Here is a 21,733-nt window from a genome sequence, read left to right as displayed (position 1 = left end):
GAACTTGGAAGTAATCCCATCATCATGGCGGACAACCTTGACAACGACCACAACTCTGATTTAGAAAACAGAACACCGCATAAGAATGCGGATACCACACCCAAAGATGCACCTCAACAAAACGATGACAAGCATTCTCAATACAGAAATTTTAGATGCCCTCCGAGAACAATAGAATCGTCTCAAATAGCTTGAACAGAGGCAGAATACCAGCGCAAAGCCGAAAGAAGCCTCCGGAGAGAAACTAGGCGACGCCGAGAGTTAGAGGACAAGCTCCTAAAAATCGAAGTCGACCTAAAAACCAAGACCATCCAACCTGGTCACGATGACAAATCCCACAAAGATCAAGATCCCTTCACCAAAGAAATCATGAAAGCTAAGGTTCCAAAGGATTTTAAAGCTCCTGACATGACCCCATACGACGGTACCTCCGATCCAAGCCATCATCTCAGTAACTTCAGAAGCAGAATGTATCTCACCGACGCCTCGGACGCTATTTAATGCAAAGCCTTCCCGACTACTCTAACAAAGACGGCAATTAAGTGGTTCGACAGTTTGCCTCCTAGATCCATCACAAGCTTCGATGACTTAGCCAAGAAATTTCTCGCCAGATTCTCTATCCAGAGGGACAAAGCCAAACACGCCCCGAGCCTATTAGGGATCAAGCAAGGAGATCGGGAGAGTCTTCGCAACTATATGGAAAGATTCAACAAAGCATGTCTGGACATACAAGGCCTACCAACAGAAGCAGCCATCATGGGTCTCATCAATGGCCTGCGAGAAGGACTCTTTAGTCACTCTATATCAAAGAAACACCCAACATCTTTAAATGAAGTGCAAGAACGGGCAGAGAAGTATATCAACATGGAAGAAAATTCTCGGTTAGGAGAGACCTTAAAATCCAGATTCTCCTACTCCTCCCGGGATAAGGATAAAGAGTCCAAGAAAAAAGAAGATCAACACGGAGAGAAGCCTAAAAAATATACCACAATTACACCCCTTTTCAGGTATCTCTTGTGGACGTTTTCTGAGAAGTATGCCATACCGAGAAAATTCCACCACCTCGTCTAATCAAAAGCAAAAAAGGAGGGGAAATCGGACAGAATACTGTGAGTACCACCGAATCTATGGACACCCTACAAACAAGTGCTTCGACTTAAAGAATGTCATAGAAAAATTAGTAAGAGAGGGGCGACTAGATTGATACTTAGCCAACAAAACGGATGAACCCAGGAAAAGAAGAAGGGATGAAGAGGTCGGACAAACTGAACGACCACCCCGCACCCCGGAGAGGCACGTTCACATGATAAATGGAGGATTCATAGGAGGAGGGATCTCCAAATCATCTCGGAAAAGGCACCTTAAAGAAGTATATCATCTTGGAAGAGAGGAAGGATCACCCGACCTCCCTACTATTACTTTTACCCAAGAAGACGCGGCAGGCGTCATCCCGGGACACGATAATCCCATGGTCATTAATATCATATTGGCCAATGCCAACCTCCATCGCACACTGGTAGACCAAGGGAGCTCGGCGGATATCTTGTTTAAATCCGCCTTCGACAAACTCGGCCTACAAGAAAAAGAGCTCAGAGCATATCCAAACATCTTGTTCGGACTAGGAGACACTCCAATCCAACCCCTTGGATATATTTCACTACACACAACCTTTGGAAAAGGAACCCGGTCAAGGACACTCAACATAGGCTACATCGTAGTCGACGTAAGCTCAGCCTACAATGCCCTGATAGGTCGGACAACACTAAATCAGCTTGCCGCAGTAGTTTTGACTCCACATCCATGCATGAAGTTTCCAACCCCAGAAGCGATAGTCACGATAAAAGGAGACCAGAAAATTACGCGACGCTGTTACAACGAAAGTCTGAACCTTAGAGGCAAAGGAGAAGAAATCAATAGTATCGAACTCGGAGGAGTTCGAGGCCAGGAAAAACTTCGTCCACAACCTGAGGGCGAGATCGAGGAAGTCCATTCAGAGATATCCCAGATAAAACAACAAATATTGGGGCAAATTTGACAAGAGACATAAAGGAGTCTCTGATACAGTTCCTAAGGGATAATGCCGACTTCTTTGCATGGAAGGCCGCAGACATGCCGGGCATAGATCCCAAACTAATGTGCCACAAACTGGCAGTATACCCAGGATCTCGGCCAGTACAACATAAGCATCAGAAACTCGGACTAGAGAGATCCCAAGCTGTGGAAGAACAGGTACAAGCTCTACTGGAGGCAGGATTCATAAGAGAAGTCAAGTATCCACTATGGTTGGCCAATGTTGTATTGGTGAAAAAGTCAAATGGGAAATGGCGAATGTGTACTGATTACACTGACCTCAATAAAGCCTGTCCAAAAGATCCTTATCCACTCCCAAGCATAGACACTCTAGTGGATGCCTCCTCTGGATACAAGTACCTTTCCTTCATGGATGCTTATTCAGGATATAATCAAATCCCGATGTACCTACCTGATCAAGAAAAGACCTCATTCCTAACCCCAAAAGCAAATTACTGTTATGTTGTCATGCCATTCGGACACAAAAACGAAGGAGCTACCTACCAAAGATTAATGAATAAGGTCTCCACTGACCATATCGGGAAACTCATGGAGGTATATATGGACGACATGTTAGTAAAAACACAAAGTGAGGAATCATTACTGTTCGACCTCGCCAAAGTGTTCGACACCATCAGAAAGCATGGCATGCGACTTAATCCTGCAAAGTGTACCTTTGCAGTGGAAGCCGAGAAATTTCTGGGTTTTATGCTAACACAACGAGGAATTGAGGCAAACCCGGATAAATGCCGAGCTATACTCAACATGAAAAGCCCGACCTGTGTCAAAGAAGTACAACAACTCAACGGAAGACTGGCATCCTTGTCCAGATTTCTAGCCGGATTGGCCATAAGATCTCTTCCCTTTTACGCCAAATTAAGGAAGGGAAAGAGGTTTGAATGGACCACAGAATGCGAGCGAGCCTTCCAGGATTTCAAAAAATTCCTAGGACAACCACCCATTCTTAGTCGGCCACGGGAAGGAGAAGCACTCACATTATACCTCGCAGTGGGAAGTCAGGAAATAGCCTCAGCGAAAGTGTGCAACAACCCATCTACTTCATCAGCAAAGCCCTACAAGGGGCCGAACTGAACTATCAAAAGATAGAAAAGTTTGCCTACGCTCTCAAACTAACTTCTCGACGACTTCACCCATATTTTTAAGCTCACACCATCAAGGTTCGGACTAACCGACCCATAAAAGGCATTCTACAAAAGACAGACTTAGCTGGAAGAATTCTACAGTGGGCAGTCGAGCTATCTGAGTTCGATCTTCAATATGAAGCTCGGACGGCCATCAAGTCTCAGTATTTGGCTGATTTCATTGCTGAGTACACTGACACCCCGGGAACTCCTATAAAATAGAATCTCTATGTAGACGGCTCTTCAAACAAAACCGGGAGTGGTGCAGGTGTGATAATAGAAAGCGACCAGGGAACCCAAATCGAACTCTCCCTTAAATTCGAGTTCCCTGCTTCAAACAACTAGGCCGAATACGAGGCATTACTAGATGGTTTGAGACTGGCTAAGGAATTTGGAGTTCAAAAGCTTATCATCTTCAGTAATTCACAAGTAGTCACCTCACAAATAGAAGGGAGCTACCAAGCTAAGGATCCCACCGTGAAAAAATACCTGGACAAAACCAAAGAACAACTCAGACAATTCGGGGGATATGAGGTCCGACATATACCTCGGGAACAGAATGCCCGAGCTGATGCACTTTCAAAACTAGCCAGCACCAAACTAGGGGGCAATAATAGAAGCCTCATCCAAAATCTATCAATCTCGGAGGAAGAAAAAGTCCTAACCATATCAGGTCAGGGTTGTTCCCCCGGAGTCAAGGAAGGAAAACAAACCCTCTCCTCAGGGACCGATGACACCAACTCATGATTCTTCTCCTCATCCCTATCCCTACAAATTCTATGGAACCTCCTAAGTCGCACACAGTACTCAGGAACACACATTAAAACTATGGAATCCATCCAGTCAAACATGCCGTCCGGGATCTTAGTAGACTTCTCAGCAATATTTTTGCGGGAAGACATAGGTCAAATATTCCTACAGTAAGAAAAAGAAAAATGGGGTTACTACCAAACAACTCGGGCAAATAAGGAAACAACTCGGACAATAACAGCAAAACATCAAGTGTCAGATACAGCAGTAAAAGGGAAACCCCAGGACTCACACGAAAGTCCAGGGGCACCCTTTGGAGGCAACAACAGGGCAAAAACACAGAGAAGAGAAGTCAACAATCTATACCCAAACAGTCCGAACACCTCTCAAACAAAAGGTCAAAACAAAAGCTAGAACTTTTGTACAAAAGGAGTCAGGCAACGATGAAAAGAAACAGGAACAGCAACAAAACCCTAAGCAAAGCACACATTCTTCTCAAAGGCGAACGACAAGAAAAGTCACAGCAAACGATCAAAGATGCAAACTTTTTGCAGAAAGAACCAAAGTTCTTCAGAGCAAAAACCCAAATACAAAGTCAAAGCTTTACATCAAAAGCATGCATAGTTGTTAAAAGTAAAAAAAGAGAGAGAAAAGAACGACTAACCTGCAGAAAAGAAGATGAGAAATGGCTCAAATCAAGAACAATGAAGATACCAACTCCCAAACTCAAAGGGAAGAGCTTGACCTACTTCCAGAAGTCCGAGAAAGAGCTCGGATTAGAGAGGAAGCACTAAAGCGTCGAATGGACCTAAGGTCGGTCAGGAAAAGAGAAGCTAGCAGCCAACTGGAAAGGACCATACCAAGTTGTTCAGAAGTACTAGGGAAAGGTCACCACAAAGTGTCCGACCTCGAGGGGTGAGAGCTACCAAGGTCATGGCATGCCTGCAATCTAAGAAGGGCGCCAGGCCGAGATCTAAAAAGATTGCTCGACCTAGAAGGGTAAGCACTAACATGTACACACTCTTATTCATATCTCCATTTTATTGTTTAAAAGTTTGCAGATTCCCTAAAAAGTTTTCTACTAAGACGCATTAATCTGAACGCAAAAATTCATCGCCCAATTACAAAGCTACAGGTCGGCAAGGTGAAAACCAAGTTCACCGCATGATCACGATGAAAATTGTATTCATCGTCCGATTTCGATAAAGGTCGGCAAGGTGAAAATCGAATTCACCGCCCGACTTCGACAAGGTCGGCCAAGTGAGAACCAAACTCACCGCCCGATTTCTACAAAATCGGCAAGATGAAAAAGCGATCAAAACGGATTAATGCAAGAAGTTATAAAAAGTAATCCATAGAAAGAGGTCTGACGAGGTCTGAGTAAAAATGGATTACTAAAAATAACTTAGAATGGACCGACATGAAGAAGTCGGACCAATCGACCAAAGCGACAAAAGTTATAAAAAGTAATCCATAGAAAGAGGCCTGACGAGGTCTGAGAAAAAATGGATTGCTAAAAATAATTTAGAATGGACCGACATGAAGAAGTTAGACCAATCGACCAAAGCGACAAAATTTATAAAAAGTAATCCATAGAAAGAGGCCTAACGAGGTCTGAGAAAAAAATGGATTGCTAAAAATAACTTAGAATGGACCGACATGAAGAAGTCGGACCAGATTAATCAAATTGACAGAGTTATAAAAAGTAATCCATAGAGAGAGGCCTGGCCAATCCTGATTAAAAATGGATTACTAAAAATAACTCAGAAAGAATCGACAAGCGAAGTCGACCAACGAAAGCTACAGATTGGACCGACAAGCGAAGTCGACCAACAAAAACTACAGATTGGACCAACAAGCAAAGCCGACCAACGAAAGCTACAGATTAGACCGATATGAGAAGTCAGACCAACGAAAGCTACAGCTCGGATCGACACAAGAAGTCGGACCAACGAAAAGCGTGCGCTAAAAGGGACATAGCTCCACCCAAAAAGCCACGGCTCCACGACAAGGCTATCAAAATTGTTCAGACTGACTAAAAAGTGTTCTACGAGAACACTAAAAAGTTGTCAGACAAGTTAGCTCCAAGGACCACCTCGACCAAGCAGAAAGTGGACAAAACCAAAAGTGATCAAAAAGAGGTCAGACAACAAAGTACCAACACTCTACAAAGATCCACAAAAGGGACAAAGACATCTCGCAACGGCCAGAGGAAGGCCAAGAATGCTTTGCTGAAAGGTACGAAGTCTTGAAAAAAAAAAAGAAAAGACACTACTTAAAAGGCAAACGCACAAATCAAAACGGCGCTAAAAAGTCATCCAAACAAACTATAAAAAGGTTCCCCGTCGGAACACTACCTAAAAAGTGGTTGGATTATGACTAAAAAGCCAGAGCAGTGAAGACAAACAAGTCGGAAGAAGGCTGAAAAGACATCTCAACAAACTAAAAAGGGCAATACCAGACTCGCACAAGGAGAAACTACTCAAGATCGACCAAAGTCAGGATGCTTGAGCACGACTTCCTCAAAGAGATCGAAGCTCTGAAAGCACGATCTCACGGAAAGGTCCGAACTCAAGTAGGGGCACTGTTCATACATCGGTTCGAGCTATAAAGGACCGGGTTGGCCGACCTCTTAGAAGGTTGGCCCATGACCGACCTCTTAGAAGGTTGGCCCATGACCGACCTCTTAGAAAGCTGGCCAATTACCGACCTCTTCACAAAGAGTTTGGCCAAATCGTCAAAAGAGCCCAAAGTAGGCCCAAACGAAGCAACACAACCCAATCTAAAGGCAGCCAAAGCCTAGAAATATAAAGGCGGTTCCCTTTAAAGATAAGATGACTTCACTTAAAGATAAGATAAGATAAGATAACTATCTTATCTCCAGAAAGGTCACTCCACACTACTATAAATACACTGGAGCACCCAGGTATAACTCATACACTAATTCTACTAAAAACTTGCTTAAAGCCCGTGCTAACTTAAGCATCGGAGTTTCTTGCAGGTACCACCACCCTCCGGTGACGAAGGATCAACAGAATCTCCAGCTCCACCAGTTCCATCAGGTTGGGCACGACAGCTCCGGCCATCAGATCCAACAGGTCGGACACGATAGCTCCGGCCACCAGGTCCAACAAGTCGGACACGACAGCTTCGGCCACCACCGCAGATCTCGTCCGAGATCGACCTACAGTTTCAGGTAACCCTCGGAACAGTATCCCTTTAGTGATTTTTTTTGGTTTAATTAATTCTCCTTTTAATTTCCGAATCTTATCTTGTTTATTTTTCTTGATTTTCAATCTTTATCTTAATTATCCTTTCTTTGATTTTCGAATTTTGTTCTAATTATCTTATCTTTATCTTTCTTTTTTATTTTCGAATCATATCTAGTTTTTTTTCCGATCTTTATCTTATTTATCTTCTCCTTGATTTTCGAATTTTGCTTTAGTTAGTTTATTTTCATTTAATTTCAAATTTTAAATTTGGTGTTTCTTTAGTGTTTTCTCTTTCTTTCTGAATTTCAAAAATTTTTAAACCCCTTTCTTTCTAATTTTTTTAAAATTTTTCAAAATTTCTAATTACTTTTTTTCTACTCTTTTTTATTTTCGAATTTTTTAGTTAAAAAATAAAAATAAATAAAAATAAAAAAATGAAATTTTTTTTTGAAAAAATTTTAGGTTAATTCTTACATTCCTATTTCGAAATTTTTTTAGTTAATTATTTGCTTTATCTTACTTTATTTCTTTTAGGATATCTCACTGGGAGTTCTCTATACGAGTTCTATATACTTTGACATAGAGACTCTCACTTTTCTTTATCTCTTGTTTGTGTATGTAGGAACAGGAAAATCACTATGGATCTAAATTGGAATGCACAACTTAGAAAAATCCTGGGCTCTTACACAGTTTCTACTCTTGATTTCTATGGAAGGAGCATTAGTGTGCCTCCTCTTAGAGCAGACAATTTTGAGCTCAACCCACAGTTGATAATCCTAGTGCAATAAAATTGCCAGTTTCATGGACTTCCACAGGAATACCCCAACAAATTCATTTTCCGACTTCCTGCAGATCTGTGATACGGTAAAGGCCAATGGAGTGGATCCTAAAGTCTACAAGCTGATGCTTTTTTCATTTGCTGTGAGAGGTCAAGCAAAGGACTGGTCGGATGCTCAACCCAGAGAGAGCTTAAACACATGGAGTAAAGTAGTCAATAAGTTTCTGAACAAGTATTTTCCCCCAAAGAGGTTAACTAAGTTGAGGATAGATATTCAGACCTTTAAGCAAGAAGAGAACAAGTCCCTCTACGATGCCTGGGAGAGGTACAAGTTAATGCTCAGGAAATGCCCCATTGAGATGTTCACAGATGGGGTCAAGCTGGATATCTTCTATGACGGACTCTCCGACATAGCCAAGATATCTCTGGATTATTCTGCAGGTGGTTCCATACACATGAAGAAAACGTCTGAAGAAGCTGATGAGCTCATGAGATGGTAGTTGACAATCAATACCTATACTCATCTGAGAGAACCTTAGCAAAAAAGGAAGCTAAGGAGGAATCCACTATAGACACAATCTTAGCCCAGAATAAAGCATTAGCACAACAACTAAGCCTTCTGACACAGCAGTTACAAAGCATGCAGGAATTCACAAAAAGCCAACAAAGCTTTGTGCAGGAGACCCGAGCCTCCCTCAAGAACCTGAAAACAAAATTGAGCCAGACGAACCAGCAGATATTTGAGCAATTAAGAGAGGAATTTCAAGCAGTTTAATTGAGGAGTGGCAAGACATTAGTCACTCAACATCAGAACAAGGAGGAACCAGGTGAGAAAAAGGCACTAGAGAGAAAAATGGCAACAGCAAAGGACACCACCAAGGAAGTAAAATGCCCAGGAGGGGGCAGAGAGGAAGTAAAATGCCCAGGAGGGGGCAGAATGGAAGTAGAACGCCCGGGAGGGAGCAGAGTGGACGTTGAATGCCAAGAGAGAGGGGCAATAGACATCAATTCAAAAGACATCCCCCCCAGGCACCCTGACAACCCCTTTCCAGTCACTCCTAGACACTCATCCTGCATTACCCAAGGCCCCAGAGCATAGAGCCAAATTGTCATACCCTCAGAAACTTTAAAGACCTCCTAACACTCTTTCCAGTGTCATAAAGATAAATCCAAGAGAAGAGTGTAAAGCCCTCATGATGACCAAGGAGGCTAAGCCTAAAGTGGTACACACTGTTGAGGAACTAAATGAAGAAAAGGCTCAAGAAGAGACTGGAAGCACACTGTTACATGCCTCTCTTGTGGGAAGAGAGCCTGAAGTGTCACATCCTCAGGAAGAGTGAATGGAGACCAAGGATGAGCAGCTATCTCAGTTCTTGGAAATCTTTAAGAAGCTACACATCAGTATTCCTTTTGCTGAGGTGCTAGAAAAGATGCCTCCTTATATGGCCTTCATGAAAAGCCTATTCTCTGAGAAGAAGGCCTTGAAGGGAGATGAAACAGTGGTCTTGACCAAGGAGTGCAGTGCACTAGTGTAGAGAAATCTACCAAAGGAGCTGATCCTGGAAGCTTTATGATTTCTTGTACTATAGGAACTATCACTTTTAAAAAGGCACTCTGTGACTTTGGTTCAAGCATCAATTTGATACCTCTGTCAGTAATGAAAAAGATGGGGATCCAAGAAGTACAACCAACAAGGATCACCCTGCAATTGGCTGACAAGTCTTTGAGGCAAGCACACGGGCAAGTGGAGAACGTACTGGTAAAGGTTGGAAAGCTCTTCTTCCCAGCAGATTTTGTGATACTTGACATGGGAGAGGATGCGAATGACTCCATCATTCTAGGAAACCATTTCTAGCCACTGGAAGAGCCCTGATAGATATTGAGAGAGGCGAATTAGTGCTGAGGTTACATGAGGACTACATGGTGTTCAAAATCTATAAACCTCTGCCACCCCTTGACAAAGGAGGTACTTGCATACTGAATTCAGTGTTTAAGCCTCCTCCCTTGGTTAGAACCAAATCAATTCCCCCTAATACCAAACCTAAGTTTGGTATTAGGTGTGCACTATCCACCAAGGAGGAAGGTCTCAAGAGGAAGATGCCTAGGGGATAGAGAAAAAAGATCCCTATTGAAGGCTTCTCACCAGGGATGAGGGTAGTATTCACTGCAAGCCCAATCCTGTCTCATACTGTGAACAGGATCATGTCTTTTGAGCATATTGAATTGATCCATGAGAGCACAGGAAAGGAGATCCCAAGAAGGGGTGAGGATTTAAGCCTCTATGACTATCTTCCTCCTTGAAGGAGCTGACTATCAAGCTAGTGACGGTAAAGAAGCACTTGTTGGGAGGCAACCCAACTATAAGTATCCTTTTATTTAATTATGTTTTTATTTCAGTTTTCTTTAGTTTGAGTTTCTTTTAGTAAATTTTTATTTGTCATTAATTTTCATAGTTTTTCTAGCTTTTATAACGTTTGCAATCATGCATAGTACTTAGAACAGGGACAGGAGGACTCAGAAGGAAGAACAGAGCGTCCTGGAGTAGGCAAGCCCTGGCGCTAAACACCAGGCTGGGCGTTTAGCGCTAGAAAGGAGGCAATTCCTGGCATTTAACGCCAAAAAGGGACCAAGCTTTCTTTGCTTGTGGACAAGCAAACTTTTTAAGTTTGGTATTGCAGAGAAAGCTCTAGGTTTATATTATCATCAATAGCACCAAAGGGAGGCAAATCATCTTCACTGAAGAGCACAGCCTGAGCAGCCAGCAGCACTGAGGTGGTTGAGTTTCATTCTCCCTTTCTTTCCATTTTTCAGTATTTTATTCTATTTTCTATTTTCCTCTCTAGACTTGCATGATCACTCTTAGGATTTCTTTGCTTTAGTAGTTTATTTTCGAAATTTTTTTAGTTAGAAGATGTTTCATGTATTGCCTACTAATCTTAAAAAGAAAATTTTTGAAAAAGAAGTAGTAAAAAGCATGAGTTTGAGTCGTATATTGAGTTGTTCTAGTTACCTAGAAGTGGTGGCACTATCTCTATTTCTGAATGTATGAATTATCTGTGCATATTTGATATTGAAGTTAAGTATATTGGTTCTTAAGCAACAGGAATTTAGAGAAATATTATTGATTCTCTGAAAAATTAAAAAGATTGATTCTTGAAGCAAAAAAAACAGCAAAAAGAAAAATGAAAATAAAAATAACAAGAAAAATCAAAAGTAAAAAGTCCAAGGCTTGAGCATCAATGGTTAGGAGGGTCAAAATTGGCCTAAAAACCTCAAAAGAGTTGCAATCCCTAACTATATGCTTGTGGTGTGAAAGTGTCAAGTAATCCTTGAGACTGAGCATTTATAGTCGTGACCCAATGCTATTAAAGAGTACACCTAAGACTCTGAGCACCACTGTCTGGGAATAAAAGCAAAGCAAAAGTCGAATCTAAAGGGTTCCCTCAGTTAAGTGCTTGTGGTATTTATGTATCAAGTTAAGCTTGAAAACAAAACACTTAAAGTCACGACTAGCCTCAAAGGTGCAAAGCACCATAAGAAAACAAAAGCTATGTTCAAGAATCAAGAAGAACTTAAAGAAGGAAATCAATAATATCATCCGGATTCTAGTTCTAAAGGATGCCAATATTTCTGAGCTTCAAAGGATTGTGAGATGCCAAAACTATTCAGAAATAGAGTGTTAATAGCTCCATTCAGTAATTAGAACTGAGATTGAATTACAACTCTAAACCTGATGTATTTTTCTCTTCTTTTTTGTCCTATTTTGTTTTTGGTTGCTTGAGGACAAGCAATAGTTTAAGTTTGGTATTGTGATGCGTGAGCAGCTTATGCCCTTTTTCTAGTTGTTTTTATAGTGTTTCTAGTTAGATTTTATTAATTTTTACTATATTTTAGTGCAAAATTTATCTTTGGATGATACTTTGAGTTTTTGTGGTATTTTATGATTTTAGGTAAATTTAGGGCGAATTTGGCAGAGTCTTGTGCAAAGACAAACAAAGGATAGCAGATGCTATCAACCCTGACCTTCTTTTATTCCAACAAGCATAACTTGATCTTCAGAGGTCCAATTGACGGGGTCTCAATGGTGTTAGAAATCTAACTTTCAGAGCTTTCCAACAATATATAATAGTTTATACTTTTCTTCTGGAATCACTACCAAATCAGGCGCTAAACGCCAAGCCTGACGTCTAGCGCCCAAGAAGGAGTAACTTCCAGCGCTGAACACCCAAACTGGCATTCAATTCCAGCCAGGGAGCAAGGGACCAGAATGCACTCCTCTCCTATGGGCGTTCAATGCTCAGATTGGCACTGAACGCCAGTAAACAGCCGAAGCATTCACCAAGTGGGCCTTCAAAGTGGATTTTAGCACTCCTTAGGATTATCTTATCTTACCTTTATAATTTTGAATTTAAAATAATATCTTTTAAGTTTAGCATTTACTATTTAAAGAGGAGATCACTTAGGTTTAAACACATTCAGAACTTATTTTTTTTGTAAAGTTATGAGCAACTAAACCTCCTAGTTAAGGTTAGGAGCTCTGTTTATTTCTATGGATTAATATTATTACTTTTCTATTTTAATCTATATTTGATTCCATTTTAAGGTGTGACTCATTCTTAATCTTAATGAAACTGGGTGGAATGGAAGTATGACCCCTTTTTCTACATGAGTTCTTCTGATACTCTGAGCAAGGTCACTTGAGCTACAGCTTAAGCACACACCTCCTAGACAGCTAATCCACAACTCGTTGGGGATATGGAAACATCTGTTCAGCTGGGATTTGGGGTGATTAGGACCTTTGTGGTATGAACTAGAATACTGAGCTTCACCCTCGTTCAAATTAAATGACCACTGACCCTGGCGTTTGGTGAGAATTAGAGGAGATTAAATTGCTAAGGAATTAAGGTTTAATCACTTACATTTTGCCATGGAATGAATCTTTCATTATTAAAATAGTTAGTAAGAAGTATTAATCCAGAAAGATAAACATCTCCGAGATCTTAACTGTTTGCATATATTAATTTTACACCAATCTTTACTTGCTTTACTTATTTAATTATTTTATGCGATCTCAACAACAATCACCTTTCACTATTTGCATGACTAAGTCCACAAGATAGCTATTGCTTGCTCAATCCGACAATTCTTATGGAATCAACCCTCACTCACCTGAGGTATTACTTAGACGACCCGATGCACTTGCTGGTTCAATTATGCCAATTCAAATTTCGCGCACCACACATATAATTGCACATCATACATTCACACATCAAATGAACTAAACCAAAACTTCTACTAAGAAGAAAATACACCAGAATCTTATGAATAGTATTAAAAAAATATAATTAAAAATGTTATATAACTTATTTGTATTTTAAATAATTTTATGAGTCTAATGATACATGATAAAACACTATAAGTAATAACAGAGACACAGAAATAAAAAAAAAGAATATTTAATATAAATCACAAACATAAAAAATACCAAAATTGATAAATTTTAAATTCTGACCTCTCATTCTTCTCAAAATGCTATTAAATATTATATAACTATATGATGTTAAATTTAATGTTAATTTATATAATTATATGAATTCTTATTAGTATAAGTAATTTAACAACTCAAAAAATATGACATCCTATTATATTATAAAACATTAACCTACAGTCGTCGCTGCACTTCAATACTTGCATCTGCTTTATTTTTTGTGGCACAGTTTGTTCAAGCCATCCACTATATCCATTTATTCTCATTTTTTAGTGTCTTTTGTGCCCACTCCTTTCTTTATTTATACTCTCGTTCACATTTGAATTCAACACATGCATTTTGATACTCTTATGCTATGATTGTAGTCTTATTTCTCAAAAACTGTTGTTTCCAATTTATTACGCTTACACCATGAATCCAATTTACCATGATTTTGTTATCCAAAAATATTTTCAACTCTTCCTCCAGTAAATCTGTCTCTTCCACCATAAATTAGATCTCACTTAATCCAACCAACAATATATCCTTCTTCTCTTGTCTTCAAAGACTAACTCAATATATAGAATAATATATTCTAATGAATGGGTTAGTAAAAGAAAGAACTATTTTAATACTTTAAGAATAAATATTTTTAAAGAAAAATTAAAAAATTCTTTAAATGTATGACATAAATAATTTTTAACATTCTCTTAAATACAATGATAAAATTTTAAATAAAGATGTAATTAATTAGTTACAAATATAGTACCAAGCAAATAATCCATAATAAAAATCTACAAATCTAACCAAAAAAATGTGGCTACTTGCCTACCTTGTATGTTTTTTTTTTAAATTTAAAAAATCAAGAAGAAGTAAAACAGATGAGTGGAAGTTGTTCTGAAAATGAACAATTAAAAAAACTTCAATCCCAACCTCATTTGTTCGCATGTCATGCAAGCCAAACCAATTAAAAAAAAATTCATGACATACATCACAAAATTTAGAATCTTAATCAACCTCTTCAAGTTCTTACAAATGCTTTTAAATAATGAAGTATGTTAGTGATGAACAAATAATTAAGTTACAAAAATAATGCAGATACTAACTCTGACTAAACATGTTTAATAGTCATATTTATGAACAATTGCAGATAAATACTAAAAGTGAAAGCAATCACCGGAAAAGGAAAATTAAATTTAATCTCTTTTTTAAGCTTCAACTAACTTGATTTATATTCCTCTCACTTATATTGAATTATAATCATCATCCATGACCTATTATATTTGTACTTGCACGTAATGGACTGAACCTGAAAGGAAAAAATAATGCACAATAAAAATATTTAAAAAATTGTAGAATCTTAATCCACCAATAATTTCTATTACTAACACAATGACTCACACGACACTGAAGTTTCACCTTCAATAATTAATAAATATGCTAACATCACCAAAATTAATGTCGTACTACACATTTTTTTGAGCTTCTTTGTACTCATAATAGATAATACACCGATGTTATCAAATTTTTCCAACATATTTGCCAACAAATTAAAATTCAACCATACCCTTCGAATCATCTAAAAGTCATATAAATACAATAAAAATTGATATATGTGACTTGATCCAAAATTTATATGCACATTTTAATATTGTCTTTGTAACATGATAAGGAAAAAAAAATCAAAATATAGAATAAAATATATTGCAAAGAAAGAAAAGAGAGAGAGATAATTAAGTCATACAATAGCTAGAACTGAAAAATAAATAAACAAATAATAGTAATAATGAATAAATTGAGTAAAAAAATGATGAAGAGAAAATAAAAAAAAACAAAAACATATTTTATAGGTTTTGCAATATATTATCACCAGAAATTTAGTACACTATTACTCCCAAAGCTATTCTTGACTTTGCCTGAGTAATATCAAATTAAGAGAAATACTAAAAGTATGAAAATAATAAAATAAGAAAATATATTAGTGCAAATACAAATTGTGCATCCACTTGATAGAATTTCAGTTTTATTTTATTATAATTTAGGAACCACAACGATGGAAAAAAAATAAATCTTTAGAATATTTGAAAGACAACTAAAAACTAAAATTTTTCAGCTTATTGTTCATCTTTCCCCCTCCTAATTCATTAAAGATGACTTACAATACATGTTGATCTCGACTTCTAAAGTTATAAATTTCACTTATACAATTTAACTTAAAATTTTTTATTAAAAATATAGTCTCTGAATCTTGGACGTGTAATACTATCATTTGATATTGATTCTTATACTTCATATTTTTATTCTTTAAAAAATCTTATTATTTGTAATTTTTTATCAAATCACTTTAGAGAAACTTACGTAAAAAAAAAAACAGCAGAAGCACATGATAAATTGAGCATTGACGCGAAATTCAATCAAATAAATGTATTTTAGAAAGAATTCCTTCAAATAAATGAATGATGACTGAATCAGATGAACAAACATTGCATATATAACACCTTAAAGAACCCAACCCTCATGTCCTCCTCTTTAAGACAGTTGAAATGCATTTCACTTACTCACCAGTGTGTCAAGCAAGAAGAGCAAGTTGTACTACTTGTCTTACCAGATTTCTGATGCCAACATCTACGGAAAAATTTATCATGAAATCATCACAATTTAAACAATCAGCAAAGAAACTTTTCTGAGGAAGCTAATATGCACTTTGAGGCTGCGATGAACAGCGGAGTAATCGATGCATATGAAGATCCCATACATAACCGACGCCTATGTTGAAATTCTCACATTGCAGTCAAAATGCAACTGAAGCTAAAAAATAAAATCGAATTAAAATCACAAAATTTCAAAATATGAAAAAAAAATTAAAAAACCTCAAACGAAAAATCTCAAAATTGAAAGTTTCTGGAAATCGAAAGTAATAAAAGCTTGTTTTTAGACTTGGGTGTGAGTTTTCTGAACACTGCACTAGGAATTAGAGAAAAAATAGAAGAGCTGAAAAATAAAAGCTTTTAGGTCAGAAATTGCTACAAACTCAACTACCGCTTCTCCAAAATCTAATCTCAATACAATTTAATTAGATGGAAAGAAGGGGTAATGGGATATCATACCAAGAAGACAAAATGTTAGTCTCTATGAGGTCATAAAAAAAGTAGTTAGCAGCAGAGGAAAAGAAGAACTATCTCTCCTCCATGGCCATGTGACCCATCCCACCGCAGTTGTAGCAACTAGCAAGCACCACCGCCACTGCCTCCTCCTCTGTATCCACCACCACGCTCTCCACCGAGCGTAACAACTGTGACCATGGCTGCGGTATAATAGGAGGCAAAAAGAAAAATAAAACAAAAACAAAAAGTTCTAAATTTGACATAAACCTAGTTACAAAAACGGAAAAGAAACCATGAATTTGAGAGAGAAAAATTCACCAAAAAGCTTACAAGAGAATCTTCCAAATTTTCCAAATATGCTACCCGTTTATAACACCCTCCATCACCACCACGATAACGAATTGAAAAATAAGAAAAGGGAGGAGCAACCACAAAACTGCAGTGAATAATAAAATTAAGGGGTTATAAATAAGTAAGAGTGATTCGTATGATGTATGGCAGTTAAATTCAAAATTGAAATTCACTAAAAAATTAGAAAAACAGGTAAAAAAAAAGGAGAAAATTAGTTAAAATGAAAGAGTGAATACAATACACTATTGGTAGTGAAAGAGAATAAGAGAAGGAGTTATCAAAAAATATTAAAGACATTGAAGTAACTATACAAATTCATTTAATAATGAATGCTGGATTATAATTATACCCTATTTTTTGCCATTCAAATTTAAAATTTTAGGTTTTTAGTACTTGTTAGGTAAAGAGAAAATAAATATTGAAGCAGAGGATGAAGGAGAATTAATTGAAGGAAGCAGTTATTTTGTAAAAAATAAAAAACAAAGTTTACTTAAAAAAATAAATGGTTGAATAAGAGATTATACATGAACTAATTGTCTAGAAAATACCATAAAAAATTTAACTCTCAAACTCTCTCTAGTATGACACGTTAAATTTTCACTACCTCACAACCCTCTATTAATAGTTTAGTATTAGATTTATTTCTAATTTTAAACGAAATCTTAAATTAGAAAAATCGGTAACAAGTCTGATTGAGGATTTTTCATCAATTTCATAATTTTTCAAATAATTGGCAATAATTAGAAAAAAAATCACAAATTAAAAGATAAATTTTAGCTCAAATCTTAAATTAAAAAAATCTAACAACAAATTTGATGAAAATATTTCATTAATTCCATAATTTTCTCAAATCTTAAATAAGTAATAATCAATAATAATTAGAATTTATCAATTCCATAATTTTTTTAAAAATGAATAATAAAAAAATAAAAAAAAATTAAAGCTTACTAAATTTAAATTTGATGGTTTATCAGTGGTTAAGAGAAGAGGGTTGAATCTTAGCCCCTTTTTTTCTGAATAATACTTGCTGCCTTTTAAATTAGCTTCAGGAGATTTTTTTGCGTTTTATTTCATAACCAGACACGAGACATTTTCTTTTTGTCTCGTACCCAATTAGGAGATATTTTTCAATTTTGTCTCCTTAGCAATAGAAACTGAAATGGAGTAGAAGAGAAAGAGAGAATCACATCAAGAAATATATTGGTTCAGCTGCCAAGTGCAATGCAGCCTACATCTAGTCTCCATCACAACAATGATAGAATTTCACTATAATCATCTTGATTACAGACACCAATTCTCCCTAGAAACTACCCTTCCTATCTGGGACAAGTCCAGAATCTATCCCCAATCCTGAACTTGACTTAGTCACCTACCAAGCTTTCAACTACTAAGTGCTAACCTAACTTGCAAGGGGATTCCCACAGAATCATGATACACACAGATGTACAAAGGACCTCTAAGACACCTTTGGCTTTTTCTTTTAATTTTGTATCCTCTGCCTTTTTTCGCTCTATGGATTTTTCATACAAACCTCACTGTTTGCCTTTTTCCATGAGACTCAAGACAGACAAAACTAAACAGAAAAATACAACATGAAACACATTGAAGGAGAAGAACTTCTGTTAGCTTGGGTAGCTATGAGAACTCTATACTTTCACTCTTTTCTCCTTACTTCAAGCCTTGGCTGTTCACCCTTATTATAGAAGGGGAAGCCTCCAAGGTTAAAACGGTTCAACCGAGCTAATCTTCTTCTTCTTTAATAACAAACCGGTTCGGCCAGAGAGAAAAGAGGAAACCGAATGCAAAATCCAACATGCAATTACCTCACTCTCATCCCATCTCCTCAAGCTTCATCAATCTGAGCCTTCCATCTTGACTTGGTCCCCAAAAAGGATTTTTGACCCTTGATGAGTACTTGATCCTTGATAGCTCCTCCTGCTTCACTTTTGCTTCCTCCTTCACGTAGCCTCTCTAGCTACCTTCTGTGATGGGTGACCACAAAGTAGAGATGAGTCATGCCTCAAGGATCTTCTACTCTGACCGAATTGGATCTTCTACCATTTTTAGGCATGGTGATCTTGAGACTTCTTCACCACTTCTTACTATAAGTGGCAAAGATCTCAGTCACGCCTTACTGTAGATCTTCCTTTTGCAAGAGCCATTATCACCTTGGCCTTTTGCTTGTCCATAGCTTCTCTGCTTCTACCTCTGATGGCTTGCTTCAATCTTCTTTTCCTACTAGACATGACTGAAAGAGAGAGGAGAGAAAAGAGAAAAAAGCTTTGGAAGTAATGAGTGAAATCAATTAAAATCAATTAAAACCAACTTCCCATATTCTTTGCCTAGTAATGTGTAAAACATTAAAGGCCATCAAATCAATTTAAACTTTCTCTTTCCTGTTTCCAAAAGGCATGCAATAAATCCAAGTTAAGTAAATTTTGAATTCCATAACCCATTGGAGATGGGAATGGTAACCGTGAAAAGCATGCAATCAATTTAATTAAATTTGGATTTCACCAAAGTAAATTGGTAACCAAAACATGCTTCAACAAAATTGGCCCATTTATTTTTGTGATTAACGTATGGCATTCTTGGGCCACTTTGTCTTTCTTTGTCTTTTAGCCACATGGAGTGAATAATTAATATTGGGCTTTAAGAGATTTGGACTCCTTTGGTTTTCTTTCTCTTTTAATATTCAGCCACTTGAAGAAAACAACTATTATTGGGTTAAGTATGTTTTAGTAACCAAACTATACTTTCATTACTTGAGCCAAGAAACAATTTTATTTTTCAATTGCACACTACACCAAATCCATCATACAACCAATTGAAAGCAATTAACAAATTAATAATTTTTAATTAATATTTTAATAATATTTAATCATCATAATAATTCAAGTTTTCCAAACTCAACAAAATTAAAAGAAATTAAGCTTCGAAGAGAGAATAGAGGGAGTGAGCTTACTGAGTTTGTTTATATATCTTATTTTTTTTCTTTTTACAAAATTCTAAAGACAAAAAATATTAAAAAAAAATATCAAAACACAAGCCAAATGTATTCTTGAATTTTCTTGAACAAAACTTTTCAGGCAATATAATGGGACTTAGATCAATACATGATTTAAGAACATTATATATTCTTACCACAAGCCTTTTAAAGCTAAACTTGAGCACTAATAGATTAGATTGAACTGATTATAAAGATGTGTATGTGATACGCTCATGATTTTAAAAATTGAACTGAACTAGTTGGCTGAATCGATTCAAACAGAAACTAAGAGCTAATTTGATTTGAACCTTAGGCAAAACCAACTAGTTTATAAACTGGACGTGAATAAAAAAACCGTTCAAAAACTGATGAACCAACCCAGAACTGGCACCAAACGGTTTTTAGATTTTTTGAAATTAAAAAGTTTGAACGGCCAAAAGAGGAAGAAGATCATTAGCAATGAAGAAGAGGAAGAAAAGTCAAAAATGAAATAGCAAAAAAATAAAGCAGAACGAGAAAAACGGTTCTGCGACAATGTAAGGACAATGGATTTAGAACGAAGATGGTGCAAGAAAGACAATTCTAAAAAGGCAACGACACGACGATAGTGGTCTCTCACACTTCTCTCTCTTTCGCTCTCTCTATACTAACACACATTTGGGCCCATTTTTTTAACACATTTGGACCCAATTTTTCGGAAATTATTTTTATTATGGAAAAGCCATTGGTGTTTTGAGAGAATATTGGAGGATGGGGTGATTTACCGGACAGTGGAGAACCCAGTCAACACGCAGGGACGTGGTGACCCTGCTACGGAGCCAGCTCTCCGCACCACGCAGGGGCGAGGTGGAGCTGGCATCGCGGAGTTTTAATGTTCCTGCATCTCGGGGGCGTGCTGCAGCTGCTGCCATGCAGGGGACAAGTTCCCCGGTAAACAGCAAGCGTGGTCTCTTCATGCTCTATATAAGGAGCCTTCTCCTCCAACTGCAACACAGAAAGAGTTAGTGAGAGGGTTTGAGGGCAACATTCTTAAGAAAGGGTGTTAGTGAGAGGGAAGAAGGGGGTTGCGAACTCAGCAAAGGGGAAGGGTGTTGCTGCTAGTGGAAAGGGTGAAAAAATAATAGGCAGTAAAAAAAAGAAAAATATTATTTTGTATTTATTTTGAAGAATGGTTCGTAATTATAATGCTTCGGAGGAACATATTATAAATTATTTGGATCATCCTATATATGTAAGTTAGTAAATTATATTTTATTGTGTATTTTATCTGTTATTTTTTGTTATTTAATATGTTAAAAAATAATTTTTTGTTAATTTTAAATTAATTTTTTAATATAAAAATACTAAAATAAAATATATACTATACTATACTATACTATACTATACGATATACTAAAATTTTTTTAAAAAAATATATTTCTCTACGATAAAAATATAAAAATAATACTCTAATAAAATAAAAAATATATATACTGTAAATAAATATGTATGTTGAACATATTCAAAAGTTTAATATATAAATGTTAAAGTAATAAATAAATATTAAAAAATATATATACTTTGTTATTAATAATATTAAAATATTAGAAAAAATATTTTAACTATGGTAATGCACTGCACGTTAATGATTTTAACAAATAAAATATTAAAATAAATAAATATGTAAATAATATTATTAATTGAAGTGATCACATACATTTTATAAATAGATATGGTAATATTTGCTTATTAATAAATAAATATTTATAACTAATATAACAAATATATTTTTGTTGATGCAGCCTAACAGAAATTTGTTGGTGCGTAAATTGGATCCGCCACAGAGTTAGAATCCGAGGGTCGAAAACTACTTACGCGCCACGGGATTCTA

General features: G+C 36.8%; 1 protein-coding gene across 1 annotated transcript; it reads left to right on the top strand.

Annotated features, from left to right (window-relative positions):
* The first annotated feature begins 9,292 nt into the window (after positions 1 to 9,292).
* On the top strand, positions 9,293 to 9,807 carry LOC148573533 (uncharacterized). Its single transcript, XM_088505804.1, has 2 exons — positions 9,293 to 9,454; positions 9,562 to 9,807. The coding sequence occupies exons 1-2, from the start codon at positions 9,293 to 9,295 to the stop codon at positions 9,805 to 9,807; spliced, it is 408 nt and encodes a 135-aa protein (XP_088361930.1).
* Positions 9,808 to 21,733: the final 11,926 nt, after the last annotated feature.

The sequence above is a fragment of the Arachis ipaensis genome, chromosome B2, assembly GCF_059453495.1.
Source record: "Arachis ipaensis isolate K30076 ecotype BB chromosome B2, ASM5945349v1, whole genome shotgun sequence".
Taxonomy (NCBI): Eukaryota; Viridiplantae; Streptophyta; class Magnoliopsida; order Fabales; family Fabaceae; genus Arachis; species Arachis ipaensis.
The sequence above is the reverse complement of the archived record's forward strand: the minus strand, read 5'-3'. Positions and strand labels throughout refer to the sequence as shown.

Coding starts and splice junctions, on each gene's coding strand:
- LOC148573533 (XM_088505804.1), top strand. CDS start 9,293: ATGGAGACCAAGGATGAGCAGCTATCTCAGTTCTTGGAAATCTTTAAG. Junction 9,455..9,561: donor TGAAGGGAGATGAAACAGTG/GTCTTGACCAAG, acceptor ACTTTTAAAAAG/GCACTCTGTGACTTTGGTTC.